The following is a 19,859-nucleotide window of genomic DNA, read 5'->3' on the forward strand; positions in this document are numbered from 1 at the left end:
ACGTGTGTGGGGTGGTAAGTACATATCTGTGAGTGGGTGAGATGAGTGTTATAAAAAAATGGCACATTAACTCAACATTCATTATATATTGTAAGAATCAGTGCACTAATAAATATATAGTGCATTGTTTTTTTTGTGACATAAAATGAACTAACTGAATGTGCAATTTTTTTAATAACCCTTTTTTTTATAATAGCAAAATAACACTCTTACCTACTCATATACACACTCTATCCCTCTCACATATGTATTCATCTCTCCCCATACACATGATATTTTAATGACACTGATCACGGTACCCTTCCACAGTATCTTGGTTGAGGAACCACATCATTTCACTTCTTGCTGGATAACACACACACACAAACAAACATGCATACATATATATATATATATATATATATAATGTTAGTGATATCTAAGTAATAACGTGCCTGTGTACAGTTCAAAACACATAAGCATGCTGAACTGTTGTTTACATATGCACACAAACATTCAAGTTGTCAACGTTTTAAGTCTTCCTAAAGACAAAATATGTTTTTTTTTTACTTACCAACACAGCAAACTTATTTTGCTTCGGTTTGCAAACAATTAGGCTTATCTTCTTGTCGATGCTTTTTCCTGGTGCAAAATAATAGGTATGTGACGTATTTGGACACAGGCGTGGCTTGTGACGTCAAGCTTGGATGTGGGCGGGGTTGGATGTCCACCGCAGGCTGCAGCGAGACCCATCTCAAAACTGTTTGCTCTCCTGCCACCAAACATAACCCTCTAATTAACCAGGTGTGGCTTTTATACAAGTGTCACAATGCCCCCTCATGGACAGAACACACATTGCTTTAAATTGGCTCTTACACCCAATGAGACACTTTCAAAGTGTTGAAATGAACTCTCAGAGTTATATTGGGTCCCCATATTTTGCTGTGAGAAAGGTATTATTTATACTTTCTCATTATTCCAATAAGCAGACACAGCTGGCAGAGTTACAATTGGATATATGCGCAACAGAGTTCCGTATTCTGCTAACCTGGTCTCGTTGTTTCCGGTTCACGCATTTTGCATATGCCTCGTTAAATATGAAGCTGTTTTACTCAAGATGCCTTCAAAGTAGACACTAAAGATAATCATAACTAATGTCTATCACATATGTGGGTTGATTAATAAATGTTTTTTTATTTTTATTATTTTCACTAACATTTATATATAAGTCGAATAAAGTGTCAATAATAAAAACAGTTAGCTAATTTAACTGATTACCTTAAAAGTCCATTGATATTATTATTTAATACTGTTATTAATGCACTCTCCGAGAAGCGGAAGCGATGAGACCTGTTTTCCGGGTTTCATCATGTGACGTTCAACATTTACCGCATTCAAGAGAAGACATTCAACCAAACGCCACTCAGGTTCGAATGTATGTAAATATATATTGCACGCTTTCCTCTCAGTAACGAAATAAACACAACAAAAACTGACAGTGGGGTGAAAGCAGCAGTTAAAAATGCATCTGATTATAACGATGTGGATGTTTGCATGAGCTCTAAAGTTCAGTACTCCAGTAAAGTCCGGTCACATCATGTTTATTTATATAACGTTAGGGCTTTAATGCAATGCAATAGCCATAATTCAAGCAGCTTTATGGTATTAAACATGAAAAACCCGAGTCAGTGTCAGTGTCAGTTAGAATTACAACTTGATTTTCTGTTATAAAGCAGCTCTCCAGTGTGTAGCTAATGATAAAATATTTTTATTAGTGGGGAAAATGTATTTTATTAAAGTGATAGTTTGGTTTACAGAGATCAAAGCTTGATCTAGCTCAGGACTGTTTTGGTTATCATAACCCTATAAGGTATTTTAAGACATGTTGTGAATAAAATAGTTTATCCAAAGCGTCTTATCGCTTACCTTTATTTTGTTTCTTATCCATATGACTTATAAAAGGAGATGTTAGGCAGAATAATGTGTCACTCAGTTTCTTTTTCATGTAGCTAATTAAATGCTGAGAGAGTGTCACTCTCTGTCATCTCATTTTGTGTGCCAAACATCTATTTGTATAATGAATTGGTAACACTTTACAATAAAGTATCATTTGTTAACATTAGTTAATGTATTAATTAACATGAATGAACAATACATTTTTTAAATTTATGTATTAATCTTTGTTAATAAAAAATACACGCAGTGCACGGTTCACAGTGCATTTACCAATGTTAAAAACACAACTTGTGATTTTAAGAATGCATTAGTAAATGCTGAAATTAACATGAACTAAGATGAATTAATGCTGTAGAAGTGTTGTTCATTCTTAGTTAACTAATGAACCTTATTTTAAAGTGTTACCAATTATTTGGATAATAATTAACATAATATGCTTTTCTAAAGCTAAAGTTACCTTTATGTTAGAATATGTGTAACTTAATATTTTAACTAATTGCAAATGCTGAATAATCAATCAAAGTCTACTGATTAATCAGTGAAATAATTGACGATTAGTCGATTAATCGTTCTAATAATCGTTAGATTAATCGATTATCAAAATAATCGTTTATTGCAGCCCTAGTTGTAGGCAGGGAGGCCATAATCATGTCATATTTATTATTGGACGTAATGTACTATTTTCTTAAATTCTATTTTTGATGCTGTTTTCAGTTACTAATAGTTAATGTCTTGTTCTCATTCTTTTCGCAGCACCATGAGCTGGAGCTTTCTTGTGCAGCTGTTAGATGAAAACTCCAACCACTCCACCTTTGTGGGCAAGATCTGGCTCACAATATTTATGATCTTCCGCATTGTGTTGACTGTTGTGGGGGGAGAATCGATATACTACGATGAACAGAGCGAATTTGTGTGTAACACGCTGCAACCTGGTTGCGAGAACGTCTGCTATGATGCGTCTGCACCACTCTCTCATGTAAGGTTTTGGATTTTTCAGACCATTATGATCACAACCCCCACTATTATGTACCTGGGCTTCGCTATGCACAAGATCGCTCGCATAAACGATGATGAGTACAAGCTGAGGAACAGGAAATGCATGCCCATGATCCACCGTGGAGCCAACCGTGATTATGAGGAGGCTGAGGACACCGGTGAGGAAGATCCCATGATGGAGGAGATCCTGCCAGAGACAGCTCCTGAGAAGCCCGCCCCTAAACATGACGGGCGGCGGGGGATAAAGCGGGACGGGCTCATGAAAGTGTACATTCTACAGCTTCTATCTCGAGTTATTTTTGAGGTGGGCTTTCTCTTTGGCCAGTACATCCTGTATGGTTTTGAGGTCGCTCCTTTTTACAAGTGCACTCGCAGCCCCTGCCCATATACGGTGGACTGCTTTGTGTCACGTCCCACGGAGAAAACGATCTTCCTGCTGATCATGTATGCCGTGAGTGGTCTCTGCTTGTCTCTCACAGTGCTGGAGATTCTTCATTTGGGCCTGAGTGGAATCTGTAATGCTTTTCGCCGATGTGCGCACAACCACAACAGTGCACGCCCCCATGGCGCCATATGCAGACAGGCCAGGGTATCACACTGCCCTGAAAAAAGACAAGCTGTCCACAAACCGGAGTATAACTTGGACTCGGGTCGGGAGTCTTTTGGTGACAAATCATCATCGCGAGATATTGACCGCCTGCAAAGACACCTAAAACTGGCCCGGCAGCATCTGGATATGGTCTATCAGGATGGGGTGAGCAGTCCTTCATGCAGCAGGAGCCCTGAGTCCAACGGCACTGCTGTTGAGAAGAATAGACTCCACTTCGCTCAGGAGAAGCAGGGAAGCACACGTTAAAAAGGTAAGACAAAATAGTGATTCATTTTCACAACAGCTTACTGATATAGTATTCATTTATTTTTTTATTTTTTTATTTGAAAAAATAAGGAAATAGTGTGAGTGTGTGTGTGTTGGTTCGGAGGTCACGGTTCGATACGATTTCGGTACAACAGGGAAAAAAATAAATCTAGTATGCTCAGTTTCTTTTCATTTATTTTGAAACAGACAATAGTGCAAATTACAAAAAATGTTTCCCTCTAGATGTGAAAATACTAAATATAATTACATGTTATATACTGTATATGAAATCTGTTTTTAGGGGCCAAGCCCAAAGATCTGTAGCCCCTATTGTAATTGTATGTTTTATTATTATGATTTTGTCCCATTGGAGTCTATGGAAGCCCTATGAACGGAACATAGGAAAATTATGAATTTTGCCAGGATTGGCTGAACCACGTGTCCGCCATTTTGAAATTTGTCATAAATTGCAATATCTTTTGAATCATTTGACGTATCTGCACAAAAATCAGTAGGGATCATGAGCACAATGTCCTGGAGGTACCCCAGAAGAATGAATACAGCGCCACCTAGTGTTCCAGAGATATAACGATTCTTACAAAAATGCTTATAACTTTTGAAAATGTTGTCCAAAATTTATCATTTTTATGTTGTTTTGTTCCCTGGGTTATGCCGATTCAGACATGAAAAACAGTTTTTTTTGCTTCTCTTCCAACAAATTTTGTTCAATTTTGTCCCAAATCTGATCATATGATCTTTGGACCGAGCCGCACAGAAATCACTGAACAGATTTTTGATATTCACTACCATTCCCGAGAACTACTTCGGCAAACTAGAACATGCCTGTGCTTGTTGATTTATGCTAGTTATCTTAGCATGCTAATTAGTTAGCATGCTAACCGGTTACCATTCTAATGTGGCTCTTCAGCTATCAGATTAACCATAAACTATGTTAGTATTAGTGTTGTCAAAAATATCAATATTTCGATAAATATCGATACTGAAATATCTGAACGGTACCAATATTAATTTCCCGAAGTATGGATACACCGATACTAGCCGAGCTGTCACTTTCACTTCTCTCCAGAGGCGCGTGGACAAGCACCACACGTGACCGCACTCGTCTCCTTCGCTCTGGTTAAATAGCAAAAGTGAAGTGAATAGAAAGATGACTGCTCTGGTTGTTAAAGAACACAGCAGGAGCGCTATCTGTAGGGATCTATGATCTCCGCGATGCAGAGAACGCGCACGGAATCCAGTCATAAACAGGAATTTACAGTTTAACGCGGAATGTCACGGAATTTGTCAAAGTTTGGATGAATTAATCAAAAGTAGGTCATTACACTTAAATCAAATCGCGATATGGACTAGTATCTGTAAATATTAAGCTGCAAAAGTGGATTTAAATATGAATCCTGCATGTTCTGCGCGTCTCTGTGTGAATGTGCTGCACGTGCGGTTTTGTTTACTAATGTGGCGCTCGCGGTGATTTCAGCGTCTGCCGTCTCAATGAGGACATAAATACATCAACAATATCTCCAGAACTGATCTGAAAGCACTTTACCAGCATTTTACCATTTAATTTGAGTAAAACTAGCGTCATATCATACACACAGAACTTTAGAAGTATTCACGGCAACCCGTCAAAATAAAAGTTCGGTTTAACAGCCTATTAAAGACCGTGTGCCAGAAATAGGCTATATTACTATTATTTAGTAGAATGTCCATAATACTACTACTTACTACTACTGTTAATTTTTTTAAAGAAATAATCACAAAATATTTTAATTTTAATAGTAAATCCCCTTCATTTGCCAAAAATGTAAATGTTTAATTTTCATTAATTCAAATATAAATTAATTAAAATTGTTTTATGCCTTCATCTGATATCCAGTAAAATTTAAATACACAACACAGAATTTCTGAGGGGGAAAACACATTTCATAAGGCTACTGTAAGAATAAATAAAAACTGTTTGTATGCATTCAAATAATAGACATGCTAAAACACAGAATTTGGTAACAATAAAACATAAGGTGAGAAAAAAATTAAACATTTCATACGGCCCTAAACGTGTCATTTGTGTTACACTTTTAATAAATTAAATGTTAAATTGTATATTTTTCATGATTTTAATGAATTAGACATGCTTTTAGATTAATAGCATTTAATTTGACCATAAAAAAAAAGAGTCCAGAAAAATTCAAATGTAAAAAAACGGAATTCAGAAAAATTCAAATGGAAAAAATTGAATGTAGAAAAAAATAAAACTGAATTTGGGGAAAAATAAAAGGGATTTCATAGGGCCCTATATCTGGAAATATTTTGGTTATGAAGCAAATGAAAATATCAACAAATAGAACTTTGGATTTTAATTAGTACATGTATTAGTAAACGTTAGTTTCAATTAACATTTAACTAAGATTAATAAAAGATTAATAAATAAATCAACAAATGCAGTACCTCAAGACATTTTTTTGTTCATGTAAAATATACCGCATGTTCTCGACTTGTTACATTTATCTTTAAATTAAAAAAATTACCCCCTTAATATTGTGGCAGTTTTTTTCACCGTGGTATCGAAAATGGTATCGAGTATCGATATTTTTCAAGGTATCGTATCGAAGTTAGAAATTCCAGTATCGTGACAACACTAGTTAGTATTAAGTTATTTTAGCATGCTAATCTGTCTAAAATGCCAACTCACAATTTTGTGAGCTCATTCTCACACTGAAACCTCTCCTCAGTAATCTGCTGAACAAGCATGAGTGACTAGCTCAATGTGTTACACCACAGCTTCAGCATACTACATGTCGTGGGTTTGCCACTCAGTGTGACGCAAGAGGTACTGTGGCAAGAAATGATGCAGAAGTTGCTTCTGTTGCAGGTGTTGCGCCTTTCCAAGTATGATCTCATGTCAGTCTATTAAAAATATGACAGGGCATTTAAGTACAAATTAATTACTTTGAATTGATTCTCAGTTCAACTTCTGAACTTCAGCATCTACAGCAACTTCAGAATAATTTCCCATCTCCCCAGTGGTGTAACAGGATCGGTCATAGCCACGTGACAAGGAAGGTTGAGTGTTAGAATCCCGTGTGGTGCATTTTTATAAAATTGCCTATGACATAACCTGCAAACATAACCAAAAAATATTTTTTATTTACTTAATTGATTTTTTTCTCTATTTATTTTATTTATTATTTATTACTGTCTAAAAATTCCAAGGCATGAGCTCATTGCCATTGAAACATCTCTTCATTAGCCTGGTGAACATGCATGAGCAACTAGCTCAATGTGTTACACCATGGGTCCTGAACACTTAATGTTTTGGGTTCGAAACTCAATGTGACATGTCTGACACTGTGTGAAGCAAAAGTCTTTGAGCATTGTTTCAAATTCTGTGTGTAGCAAGCGTCAAACCATGTGAACTGTGTAATATTCAAAATATTCCTAATAGAAGTAGATAAAGAAGTTATTTAAGACAAACTTTGAAGTTGGGTTGAGAAAGCCAGGCCAGTTTGAAGTTTAACATAGATTTAAAGTTTTAAACTTGAATGTTTGAAGGCAATACGGTCTATTAGAAAATATATATAGATAGATAGTAGGGGTGGCACGGTACACAGATGTCACGGTTCGGTACGTACCTCGGTTCGGGGGTCACGGTTCGATACAATTTCGGTACAACAGGGAAAAAAAAAGACATCTACTTTGCTCAGTTTCTTTTATTTTGATGTGAAAATGCTAAATATTATTACATGTTATATATATAAAATCTGTTTTGTTTTCATTGTGAGTGTACACAAATAAAAGCAGACCTTTAACTACAAGCAACAGCACAAATAAAAATACAATAGAGTAAAGATAAAAATAAAATAATCAGTGATTTTCAGGGGTTTTTTTAGGTACAGAAATTGAAGTACGATTAAAGTAATCAAAGGTAAAACAGCATTGCATATTTGACTGTATAAATTAAAGATTACTCTTTATTAAAGTTACAAAAGCGATTCAATCAAGAGCAGTGAGTGATTTCTTTGTTGTTGCTGTTTATTTAATATTAACTGTCACTTTAAGAGAAAGCACTGATACTGTACGCCCAGCCGGCTATGTCTGCTATAGGATACTTACCAAGACGGGCATTTTGACAGAATTTTGTGTGAATTTATCCATTAAAACACAATACTTCAGAGAGAGCTTCATATTTGCGCGCGTTCTGAGGCGCAGGTTTGTGCGCTTCTGATGAGCGCACGCACAAATCTTCTCACTGCGCGCGCGAGCTCGCGTCCTCTGGCTCTTAAATATTTGAGCTGGCAAAGCTTACATGACTTTAGTCTAAACACCGATATCAACGTGTGCTGTTCAGGTCTCACCTGTGCGCGCGCTATCAGCACCGGGTGATGACGGAATAAATGCTCATATTCCAGCATACGGCACTCGCATTGAACAAGAGTGAATGATTTGTCCACTTATTTTAATTTTTTTTCCTTCTCAACGCTGTTGTTATAATGTACTGGGAAGCCAGAATGCGCATCCATTAACAGAAACATACATTAGCCGAACCCTATTTGTTTTACGTGTTATTTATAACAAACCACATGCGTTGTCAGAATTCAGTTGAACCGCGGTCCTAGCGCGTGCCGAACCGTGTGTGGAGAACCGTGCGGTTCGGTTTTTTTCCGCGAACCGTGCCACCCCTAATAGATAGATAGTTAGTTAGTTAGTCACTGTCACTGTCTGAGCACTGTCAATGTCGTTTTGGTGGCTTGATTTCAATAAAAAGCTGTTTTTTGGACTCACAAGGAAGTTTTGAGTTCTGAAACTCACAGGATATTTTTATAGTATGGTGACGTCTTATATGCATACCTGCAAACTAGTCGCTTTTCGTCAAAATTCGCTGAAATTCTTGCAATTTCTGGTAAACATTAAGGCAATATAGTTGGGCAAAAAAGTATTTAGTCAGCCACCAATTGTGCAAGTTCTCCCACTTAAAAAGATGAGAGAGGCCTGTAATTTTCATCATAGGTACACTTCAACTATGAGAGACAGAATGGGGGAAAGAATCCAGGAAATCACATTGTAGGATTTTTAATGAATTAATTTGCAAATTATGGTGGAAAATAAGTATTTGGTCAAAAACAAAAGTTCATCTCAATACTTTGTTATATACCCTTTGTTGGCAATGACAGAGGTCAAGCGTTTTCTGTAAGTCTTCACAAGGTTTTCACACACTGTTGCTGGTATTTTGGGCCATTCCTCCATGCAGATCTCCTCTAGAGCAGTGATGTTTTGGGGGCTTTCAACTCCCTCCAAAGATTTTCTATGGGGTTGAGATCTGGAGACTGGCTAGGCCACTCCAGGACCTTGAAATGCTTCTTACGAAGCCACTCCTTCGTTGCCCGGGCGGTGTGTTTGGGATCATTGTCATGCTGAAAGACCCAGCCACGTTTCATCTTCAATGCCCTTGCTGATGGAAGGAGGTTTTCACTCAAAATCTCACTATACATGGCCCCATTCATTCTTTCCTTTACACGGATCAGTCGTCCTGGTCCCTTTGCAGAAAAACAGCCCCAAAGCATGATGTTTCCACCCCCATGCTTCACAGAAGGTATGATGTTCTTTGGATGCAACTCAACATTCTTTCTCCTCCAAACACGACGAGTTGAGTTTTTACCAAAAAGTTATATTTTGGTTTCATCTGACCAAATGACATTCTCCCAATCCTCTTCTGGATCATCCAAATGCTCTCTAGCAAACTTCAGACGGGCCCGGACATGTACTGGCTTAAGCAGGGGGACACGTCTGGCACTGCAGGATTTGAGTCCCTGGCGGCGTAGTGTGTTACTGATGGTAGCCTTTGTTACTTTGGTCCCAGCTCTCTGCAGGTCATTCACTAGGTCACCCCGTGTGGTTCTGGGATTTTTGCTCACCGTTCTTGTGATCATTTTGACCCCACGGGGTGAGATCTTGCGTGGAGCCCCAGATCGAGGAAGATTATCAGTGGTCTTGCATGTCTTCCATTTTCTAATAATTGCTCCCACAGTTGATTTCTTCACACCAAGCTGCTTGCCTATTGCAGATTCAGTCTTCCCAGCCTGGTGCAGGGCTACAATTTTGTTTCTGGTGTCCTTCGACAGCTCTTTGGTCTTGGCCATAGTGGAGTTTGGAGTGTGACTGTTTGAGGTTGTGGACAAGTGTCTTTTATACTGATAACGAGTTCAAACAGGTGCCATTAATACAGGTAACGAGTGGAGGACAGAGGAGCCTCTTAACCCTTGTATTATGTTCGATTTTCGGGTACAATTTTGATGGAGCGGGTCAAATTGACCCTAATTGAATTCAATGCAATTCCCTAAATATCACATTATGAAAAAGAAGGAGGAATCAGGTATGAACAGAACAATTTTAATATGAGCATTTGCCAGACATTGCAAACAATTAATAACAAAAAGTATGATTTTCAAAAATGTTTAACCACAATTTTTTAAGCATGTTTGTTTTAACAAATGTTGAAAATAAACTACTGTAACTTTTAACATTTTAAATTTTTTATTCAACATTTTCTTTTTTTCTTTTTTTCCACATTTATGTTCAAAACATCCTAAATAAACAATTGAATATTGCTGTGAAATGACATTTACATTTTTTTCCATAAACTGGCTTCCCTATACAGGCTCTTTTGTTCTTTAGGATCACGGAACAATATAAAAAAAGTCACTCTTAACTCCTCCTTTCGTGGAATTATAGTCCAGTACCATTTCTGGCTTCAGGTCCCTTCTTGCACTCAGTGTTGCATCTCTGTGAATTGTACTCATCACAAGCACATTTCTTTCTTTTTTTGGACAGTAGGAAGCAATTGTTGCAGTTTCAGAGAAAGCAAACTTTGATGAATACAGCATTCTGTCCTTCATATCCACAATCTCTCTGGGAAGCTCAGGCTTGTTTTTTTTAATTGTTCCAATCATAGTCAGCTTTCGCTTGAGTAGCTCTTCACCAAGTTTGTAGGATGTAAAGATGTTGTCACAGGTTATGCAGTGACCTTGCAGCCCTTCACTCATTTGAAGAACAACCCGCATCCCCTGGTTTCTCTCAGGTGTTTCACCTAGTGGCTTGCCTGTGTAAATTTGCATGTTGTATGCATAGCTGGATTTGGCGTCGCAGACTGCCCAAATTTTAATGCCATATTTTGCAGGCTTTTTGGGCATGTACTGGCGAAAAGGACAGCGTCCTCTGAATGGAACAAGGCGTTCATCCACTGTGACGTCATCCACATCCACTGTCTGGGTGGTGATGGCGCAGTGGATAAGACACACGCCGTTGGTGTGAGAGACCCAGGTTCGAATCCACTGTGAGACACCAATGTGTCCCTGAGCAAGACACTTAACCCCTAGTTGCTCCAGAGGCGTGCGACCTCTGACATATATAGCAATTGTAAGTAGCTTTGGATAAAAGCATCAGCTAAATGAATAAATGTAAATGTGACGTGTGGTCCAGGATTGTACATTAGAGGCAGGATATCAATCCATTTATCCCATACATCCCTAACTGCAGCTAATTTCAGACTCTATAATCTCTGAAATTACTTCTTTGACTGTTAATCTTTTTGAGCTCATTTTTCCTGCTGTCTCTGTCAAAGTCTGCTGCAACACTGAGCAAAAGTGTGGGAATACTTTCACAGGGGAGTGAGAAACAGACATAACAAAACATACATCAAAAGAAATGTTTTTATTTTGTGTCTGTGCAGCTGCCTTTGAACAAATGCAAGTGTGTCATTCTAACCTATATAAAAGACTGGATTATAAAACTAACTTGAGAGAAAGTAGAAACGGGACCTTAGTTTTACAAAGTTTTTTCAGATACACTGAACATAATGATAGCTAATTTTTACCATTTGAATGAATGAATGAATGAATGAATGAATGAATGATGCATTTATATAGCACTTTATTGTGTATTGCTGTACACCCAAAGCGCTTTACAATCATGTGGGGGGGTCTCTCCTCAACCACCACCAGTGTGCAGCATCCACTTGGATGATGCGACAGCAGCCACACGACAACGGCGCCAGTGCGCTCACCACACACCAGCTACAGGTGGAGAGGAGAGAGAGATAGAGCCAATCAAGTGTATGGGGATTATTAGGAGGCCATCATAGACAAGGGCCAGTAGAGGGAATTTGGCCAGGACACCGGGGTTACACCCCTGACATTTCTGACATTTGTGTCAGAAAATCTTTTTTCAGTACTGAAAATAGTGAGGAAAAGTTCGGGGTGGTATAAAAACTCCACCATAACAACACATATCCAAGAAATATATTTAATTTGGGTCTGTAGTTCCTTTGGAACAAAAAAAAAAAGTGGGTCAAATTGACCCGCGAACATCAAAATCGTCAGAAAATGATTTGTGTACACTTCAAAACACATTAGTGTATCCTCACTTTGCATGCATGTTCATGGCCCTAAATGGGAAAAAGTCACAAAATTTCTTGAAGAAAAAGATAAGTTTAGGTAGCATTTCATATCTGTTGAAAATAGAAATGATAGTTCACTTTTACAATTTTTGTCTGAGCAAGTCCTTTTCAGTACTGAATATAGTGAGGAAAAGCTCATTTTTCCCTTTCCAGGGTAGGAAAAACACCAACATAACAATATATACCCAATAAATATATTTAATTTGGGTCTGTACAGTTGCCTTGGAACAAAATAAAAAGGTGGGTCAAATTGACCCGCGAACATCAAAATCGTTAGAAAATTATTTGTGTAAACTTCAAAACACATTAGTGTATCCTCACTTTGCATGCATGTTCATGGCCCTAAATGAGAAAAAGTCACAAAATATCAAGAATAAAATCACAGGTTAACTGGTATTTCCGACAGCTCAAAAATCTAAATGGGTCAAATTGACCCGGAACATAATACAAGAAGAAGTTACAGGTCTGTGAGAGCCAGAAATCTTGCTTGTTTGTAGGTGACCAAATACTTATTTTACCGAGGAATTTACCAATTAATTCATAAAAAATCCTACAATGTGATTTCCTGGATTCTTTCCCCCCATTCTGTCTCTCATAGTTGAAGTGTACCTATGATGAAAATTACAGGCCTCTCTCATCTTTTTAAGTGGGAGAACTTGCACAATTGGTGGCTGACTAGGGATGGCTCGATACCATAATTTTGGCTTCGGTACGATACCAGAATGTAGTACCTCGGTATCGATACTAAATCGATACCATAGGTGACAAGTAAGCCTCAAAAGATAAGTGAATTAAAAATATTATTATAATATTATTAATAATAATAATAAAAACAGATTCATATGTTAATACCTTTGTATCAAACTGTAACAAAAAACCTAAAGGGAACATAGGTTACATTTTGATGTTGGAGAAAAAAAAAATAGGCTAACTGCATTATAAATATATTCAAATCTTATATTTTCAGTGCAAACACAGTGCAAACAAAATGTCTCCTAAAAAAAAACCTACCGGAAACAGGTTTCATTTTGAAGAAATTTTAAGAAGAAAAAAAAATAGCACTGAAGTTGCGCAATTGATGCAACAAATGTTGCTTTATTGTAGTGTTATTCTAACAGTCAAAGTAATATTCAAAATCATGTTATTATTTCACTCTCTCAGATTTCACTTCTACTGTTCTCTTTATTTATTAATTTTGGGTGCGCTGAGTTTCATCTGTTTGATCCATCGCGTTGTTCTGTTGTCACATTTACCGGTTGCGCAGCAATTTGGGAAGCACTGCCACCTACAGGTGCATTTAGCAACAGCAGCGTATGAAATACCGAATTGAGCAAAATTATGATATCGTACCGTTTGAAATATAATATATACCGGTATTTTTCCAGTATCGGTATACCGCGCATCCCTATGGCTGACTAAATACTTTTTTGCCCAACTGTATTATATCCTGAATATTACTGATGAACTGATCAAAAAGTAGGCTACTATAAGTGGCCTGTAAGGAGATAATTCGTATTTCAACCAATTTTACTCTGAATAGCTAATAAAATTTCAACCAATTTTACTCTGACAATAGCCTGTTTGGAAATTTCCAAATTTATATATAAAATGGGCTATAGCTGAGCAACATTTTACATCACTAAGGTAATAATAAAAGGCTTACTCGTCAGGAATTATATCCTCCGCTGGGTCCAGACATTCTTCAAAATACAAACGTTCGTCATCGGAGTCGTGCTCTTCCTTCCTTTCTTCGTCACTGTCCAGAATCATCCGAAGTGCTTCTTCACCCGTGTAGCGTGCCATCATGCAAACGCGCAGAAAAAGTAAGTAATTCTATGATGAAGCTTGACGTTTTCTGCCATTTCTCAGGGGCATGTACATGATTCACCTCATGTACTCACCTCATGGCTCACCTCAGTTAATTTCCATATGAACAGCGCGCTCAATGAGAGGCGGGATCACATTAGCTGTAATGAGGCGATACAGGAGAAACCGGACCACTCCTTACTTTCATACGGATTACATAAAAGCAGATTATTTGTTTTCGACTTGAATTTGTTAATTTAAAATGAGACGTTTCAAGCTTTCTATACATATATTTATCTTGTCTTTGAGGCATGTTTTCGCTGAGATTCTGGTTGTTTTATTTCCGTGTCCGTGAAGAGAGGTGACAGAGAACGCACCCTGTTTATTTTCTTTATTCTACAAAATCACAGCGTATTGTTGTTATTATGAGTGTATACAAATAAAAGTAGACCCCTTACAGATTCGAATGGTGTATTGCTCTTATCTGAACGATCAAAAATGGCAGAGTAATTCTAGCTAGTTCTAATAATAATAATAATTCTAATAATAATAAAACTAGTAATTCTAGTAATTTCTGCCTTATCAGGAAAATCTGCCACAAAACGTGTATTCGCGTTTGTCGGGCTCAGAGGGTTAAACCTGCAGCTCAACAAGGTTTTTGGAGACACGCTCACTTTCTACACATTCATCTTTCAGTCCAAATTATGATGCAGGAATGTTCACCTTTCCCGGATTAATGCTGCATTCATGTGCTATCGGAATTATCATAAATGCAAGTTTCCTAGTCGGAAATTGTACATGAACAGCCTTAGAGAGACATTTTCCAACTCGTATTTACGATAATTTTGATAGCACGTGAATGCAGTATAACACACACGCTCTCTCTCCAGCGCAAAGTTTGTTTTTTAAATGTCATGATTTTGAACAGGCAGGACCAGGGCCGGCGCCAAGGGGGGGCATTCGCGGGACGTGTGCCCCCCATTTTTCATCCTCTCCCCTCCCTGCTGAATGTGATCGATTTCGAAAGCAAAAGTGAAACCGATAAAAAAGCACACAAGAGTGATTGCACGCAAGCGTCAGCAACTGCACGCGATCACAGATTGCACGCTTCCCACCCGAAACCCCTCCCCCAAACACACAATGGGATTTGTGCACCCCCCCCCCCCCCCTTATACATTTAAATGCCCCCTGAAGGAGAACTGCTAGCACCAACCGAAGATGGAGGGGTCGTGTGACACGTAAAAAAAAAAACTGCTCCTACAGCAGAAACGGTATAACGGAATATTTTAGTGGTTTTGAAACCGTGACTTTTCAAAACCGCGGTATATCTTAAAACAGGTTATCGTCCCATGCCAGATAGATAGATAGATAGATAGATAGATAGATAGATAGATAGATAGATAGATAGATAGATAGATAGATAGATTAGAAATATTAGTTCAAAGTTTATAAGATTTAAAGTTTTAAATACTAAAGTTTGAATGTTTTGAAGGCAATCCAGTTTATTAGAAAATCAGATAGACAGAAAAAGACAGAAAGCCTAAAGTTTGAATATTTTGATCGCAGTACAGTTTGTTAGAAATTCAGACAGAGAGACAGACAAACAAACAAACAGATAAATAGAGAGACATACAAACAGACAGACAGACAGAAGAAAAGAGACAAACAGACATACAAACAAACAAATAAACAGACATAGAGACAAACAGACAGACTTTAAACAAACAAACGGATAAATGGAGACAAACAAACACAGACAGGCAGACAAACAGAAAGACAGACAGACAGCAGACAGACAGACACACAAACAAACAGAAAGTCAGTCAGATTGACAGACAGATAGAGAGATAGATAGCAAATATTAGTTTGAAGCTTAAAAGATTTAAAGTGTTAAAGCTAAAAGTTTGAATATTTTGAAGGAAATACAGTATTAAAAAATGAAACAGACAGACACACACACAGACAAATAGACAGACAGAAAGACAGACACATAGATTACAAATAGTTTTAAAGCCTAAAGTTTGAGTATTTTGAAGGCAATACAGTCTAACAGAAAATCAGATAGACAGACAAACAAAGAAACATACAGAAAAAAAGACAAAAAAACAAACAGACAGACAGAAAGAAAGACAGATAGAAAGAGACGGACAGACAGACAGCGAGACAGACAGTCAGAGTCAGACAGACAGAAAGAAAAAAGACAAACCAAGGCTCGAAATTGCGACCATTTTGGTCGCATATGCTCCCATAATTTAATCTGTGCGAACTCAAATACAGGTCCTTTTCAAAAAATTAGCATATTGTGATAAAGTTCATTATTTTCTGTAATGTACTGATAAACATTAGACTTTCATATATTTTAGATTCATTACAACACAACTGAAGTAGTTCAAGCCTTTTATTGTTTTAATATTGATGATTTTGGCATACAGCTCATGAAAACCCCAAATTCCTATCTCAAAAAATTAGCATATCATGAAAAGGTTCTCTAAACGAGCTATTAACCTAATCATCTGAATCAACTAATTAACTCTAAACACCTGCAAAAGATTCCTGAGGCTTTTAAAAACTCCCAGCCTGGTTCATTACTCAAAACCGCAATCATGGGTAAGACTGCCGACCTGACTGCTGTCCAGAAGGCCATCATTGACACCCTCAAGCAAGAGGGTAAGACACAGAAAGACATTTCTGAACGAATAGGCTGTTCCCAGAGTGCTGTATCAAGGCACCTCAGTGGGAAGTCTGTGGGAAGGAAAAAGTGTGGCAGAAAACGCAGCACAACGAGAAGAGGTGACCGGACCCTGAGGAAGATTGTGGAGAAGGACCGATTCCAGACCTTGGGGGACCTGCGGAAGCAGTGGACTGAGTCTGGAGTAGAAACATCCAGAGCCACCGTGTACAGGCGTGTGCAGGAAATGGGCTACAGGTGCCGCATTCCCCAGGTCAAGCCACTTTTGAACCAGAAACAGCGGCAGAAGCGCCTGACCTGGGCTACAGAGAAGCAGCACTGGACTGTTGCTCAGTGGTCCAAAGTACTTTATTCGGATGAAAGCAAATTTTGCACGTCATTCGGAAATCAAGGTGCCAGAGTCTGGAGGAAGACTGGGGAGAGGGAAATGCCAAAATGCCTGAAGTCCAGTGTCAAGTACCCACAGTCAGTGATGCTGGTGTTGGTCCACTGTGTTTTATCAAGGGCAGGGTCAATGCAGCTAGCTATCAGGAGATTTTGGAGCACTTCATGCTTCCATCTGCTGAAAAGCTTTATGGAGATGAAGATTTCATTTTTCAGCACGACCTGGCACCTGCTCACAGTGCCAAAACCACTGGTAAATGGTTTACTGACCATGGTATTACTGTGCTCTCCTGACCTGAACCCCATAGAGAATCTGTGGGATATTGTGAAGAGAAAGTTGAGAGACGCAAGACCCAACACTCTGGATGAGCTTAAGGCCGCTATCGAAGCATCCTGGGCCTCCATAACACCTCAGCAGTGCCACAGGCTGATTGTCTCCATGCCACGCCGCATTGAAGCAGTCATTTCTGCAAAAGGATTCCCGACCAAGTATTGAGTGCATAACTGAACATAATTATTTGAAGGTTGACTTTTTTTGTATTAAAAACACTTTTCTTTTATTGGTCGGATGAAATATGCTAATTTTTTTAGATTTTTGAGGAATTTGGGGTTTTCATGAGCTGTATGCCAAAATCATCAATATTAAAACAATAAAAGGCTTGAACTACTTCAGTTGTGTTGTAATGAATCTAAAATATATGAAAGTCTAATGTTTATCAGTACATTACAGAAAATAATGAACTTTATCACAATATGCTAATTTTTTGAAAAGGACCTGTATATTTTTAGGGAGCTAACTACCGCGGGAAATGCAAAAGGACTGAAGAAGAGAGAAAATGAAAGGAAACACTGACAGATTTCTTTTGTAAATCACCTAAAGTTACAATTAATGGTGCTGGTGATAGCGATCATGTGGTGAATGTTGATCCACCAGCTGAAAAGGCGGCGTACAGTTTTCGGAGAGAATGGTTGAAAGACTTCGAGTGGCTCCGCTATAAAAATGCACTGCATGCACTTTAAAGCCTGTGGGACGGAGTTTGCAGATAACACTAACAGGATTCGCCACCGAATCTACACATTTTAAGCTCGAGAGCTTTGTTAAATACAGAGAGAGTGCCAAACACAAGAAATGCAGGGACAAGTGTGTGGCAAAATGTGTGTGGCAAAATGTTCAGGATAATGAGGTTCAATCGTTAAGGCCTTTAATTGTCCGGATGCTCACATAAGGGGTTGCGATAATATCGTAATTGTTGTTTTAACGATGTGTGATTTGACATTATCGAGTATATTTCAAGAACCAAACACCTACAGAGAGTGCACGCATACATGACGTGATGAAGTCTAGTTAGGCAGGGGCGATTCTAGGATTTTTTTAATGGGGTGGCACAGGGGGGCCAAGATCCAGTCAGGGGGGACCCATGGGAAAAGTCATGTGCACCAACACAAGTGGGATGACATAAAAAGGGCACTGCACAACATTTACATTTATTAATTTAGCTGACGCTTTTATCCAAAGCGACTTACAATTGCTATATATGTCAGAGGTCGCACGCCTCTGGAGCAACTAGGGGTTAAGTGTCTTGCTCAGGGACACATTGGTGTCTCACTAGGGCTGGGCGATATGGCTGAAAACTGTATCACAATATCAGTGTTTCATATCGGTCGATATCGATAATTATTGATATTTTTTGGGTGGTACATCAAGTTCGTGGTATTACCAGTCTTGGCGGGGACGACGGTCTTGCATAATTTGCAGACGACATTTGGTCTGACTACGGTCAGACTTATAATATCCAAAAAACTGCCATACTGGCGAGCTGACTTTCTCTTTTATTTACAATTTCCTCGCTCGCTGCGGCACTCATTTTCTGCTTATGAAGAGAAATCCAGCATACCAGCCAATAGGGTCTGGCTGCAGACGTGCACTCTCAGCCGCGCGTGCGCACTTAGACACGAGACAATGATATGGCGCAACCAAAATGATACTATTACATGATTGGCTGTTAGCGTGTCACTCCCTACGTTGCTAGGTTACCAGAGAGCGAGTGCCTTTGTTAATGCAACCAAACTTGCTTCGCAGCCTTTGTTTTCTTCCGACGAAGAATAAAAAATATTGAACGTTTTATCGAACACATTTTTTATTGATATCGTTCACGTGTCTATCGCGATACATATTGTTATCGTTTTATCGCCCAGCCCTATGTCTCACAGTGGATTCGAACCAGGGTCTCTCACACCAAAGGCATGTGTCTTATCCACTGCGCCATCACCACCCCAAGTGCCTGGACAACTCATCTCTTTTTTTATAAATAAAAACCACTGAACCACTTGTTCAAACAGACGGTGTGTGTGTTTAGTGAACTTATTGTAAAAATTGCTCATGTTCTGTTATTGCAGATAGATGGCTGCTGGTGTAATCCTCACTGGCAGGCTCTGACCTGTGCTGCCAGGTACAGGGCTGCTAATTTGCTGGCCTACTTGCCCCTGCCTGGTGACCTGGCTCTGACATGCACTGTACTGCATCTACCTGTCTTTGACATAGTTTCTTCTTGAAGAAACCTTGAATGTATTGCTGCTGTGCCTTACTTTGTCCCCTTTTTAATTTTTTAACCCAAAATTCTGTGTATATATAAAAAAAAAACTCTAACTTAATAATCAATATTACACAAATATATTTATTAGCCATATTATCATCTGATTAAAGACAAAATCATTTAATGTGAAGC

The 19,859-nt window shown here is 38.4% G+C and overlaps 1 protein-coding gene across 2 annotated transcripts in view; it reads left to right on the plus strand.

The window, feature by feature from the left end:
- Nucleotides 1-1,335: 1,335 nt before the first annotated feature.
- The window catches only part of LOC306875783 (gap junction gamma-1 protein-like), a 31,595-nt gene continuing 13,071 nt past the window's right edge, over nucleotides 1,336-19,859 (plus strand). Inside the window, exons 1-2 of one of the 2 annotated variants that reach the window (XM_079426509.1) lie at nucleotides 1,336-1,414; nucleotides 2,689-3,791. In XM_079426509.1, the coding sequence (XP_079282635.1) occupies nucleotides 2,693-3,787 (1,095 nt within the window). In that variant the 5' untranslated portion in view covers nucleotides 1,336-1,414; nucleotides 2,689-2,692 and the 3' untranslated portion in view covers nucleotides 3,788-3,791. The remainder of the gene's footprint in view (nucleotides 1,415-2,688; nucleotides 3,792-19,859) is intronic. The other variant, XR_013784768.1, reaches the window with a different exon arrangement.

The sequence above is a fragment of the Barbus barbus genome, assembly GCF_936440315.1.
Source record: "Barbus barbus genome assembly, chromosome: 10".
In the NCBI taxonomy this organism is placed as follows: Eukaryota; Metazoa; Chordata; class Actinopteri; order Cypriniformes; family Cyprinidae; genus Barbus; species Barbus barbus.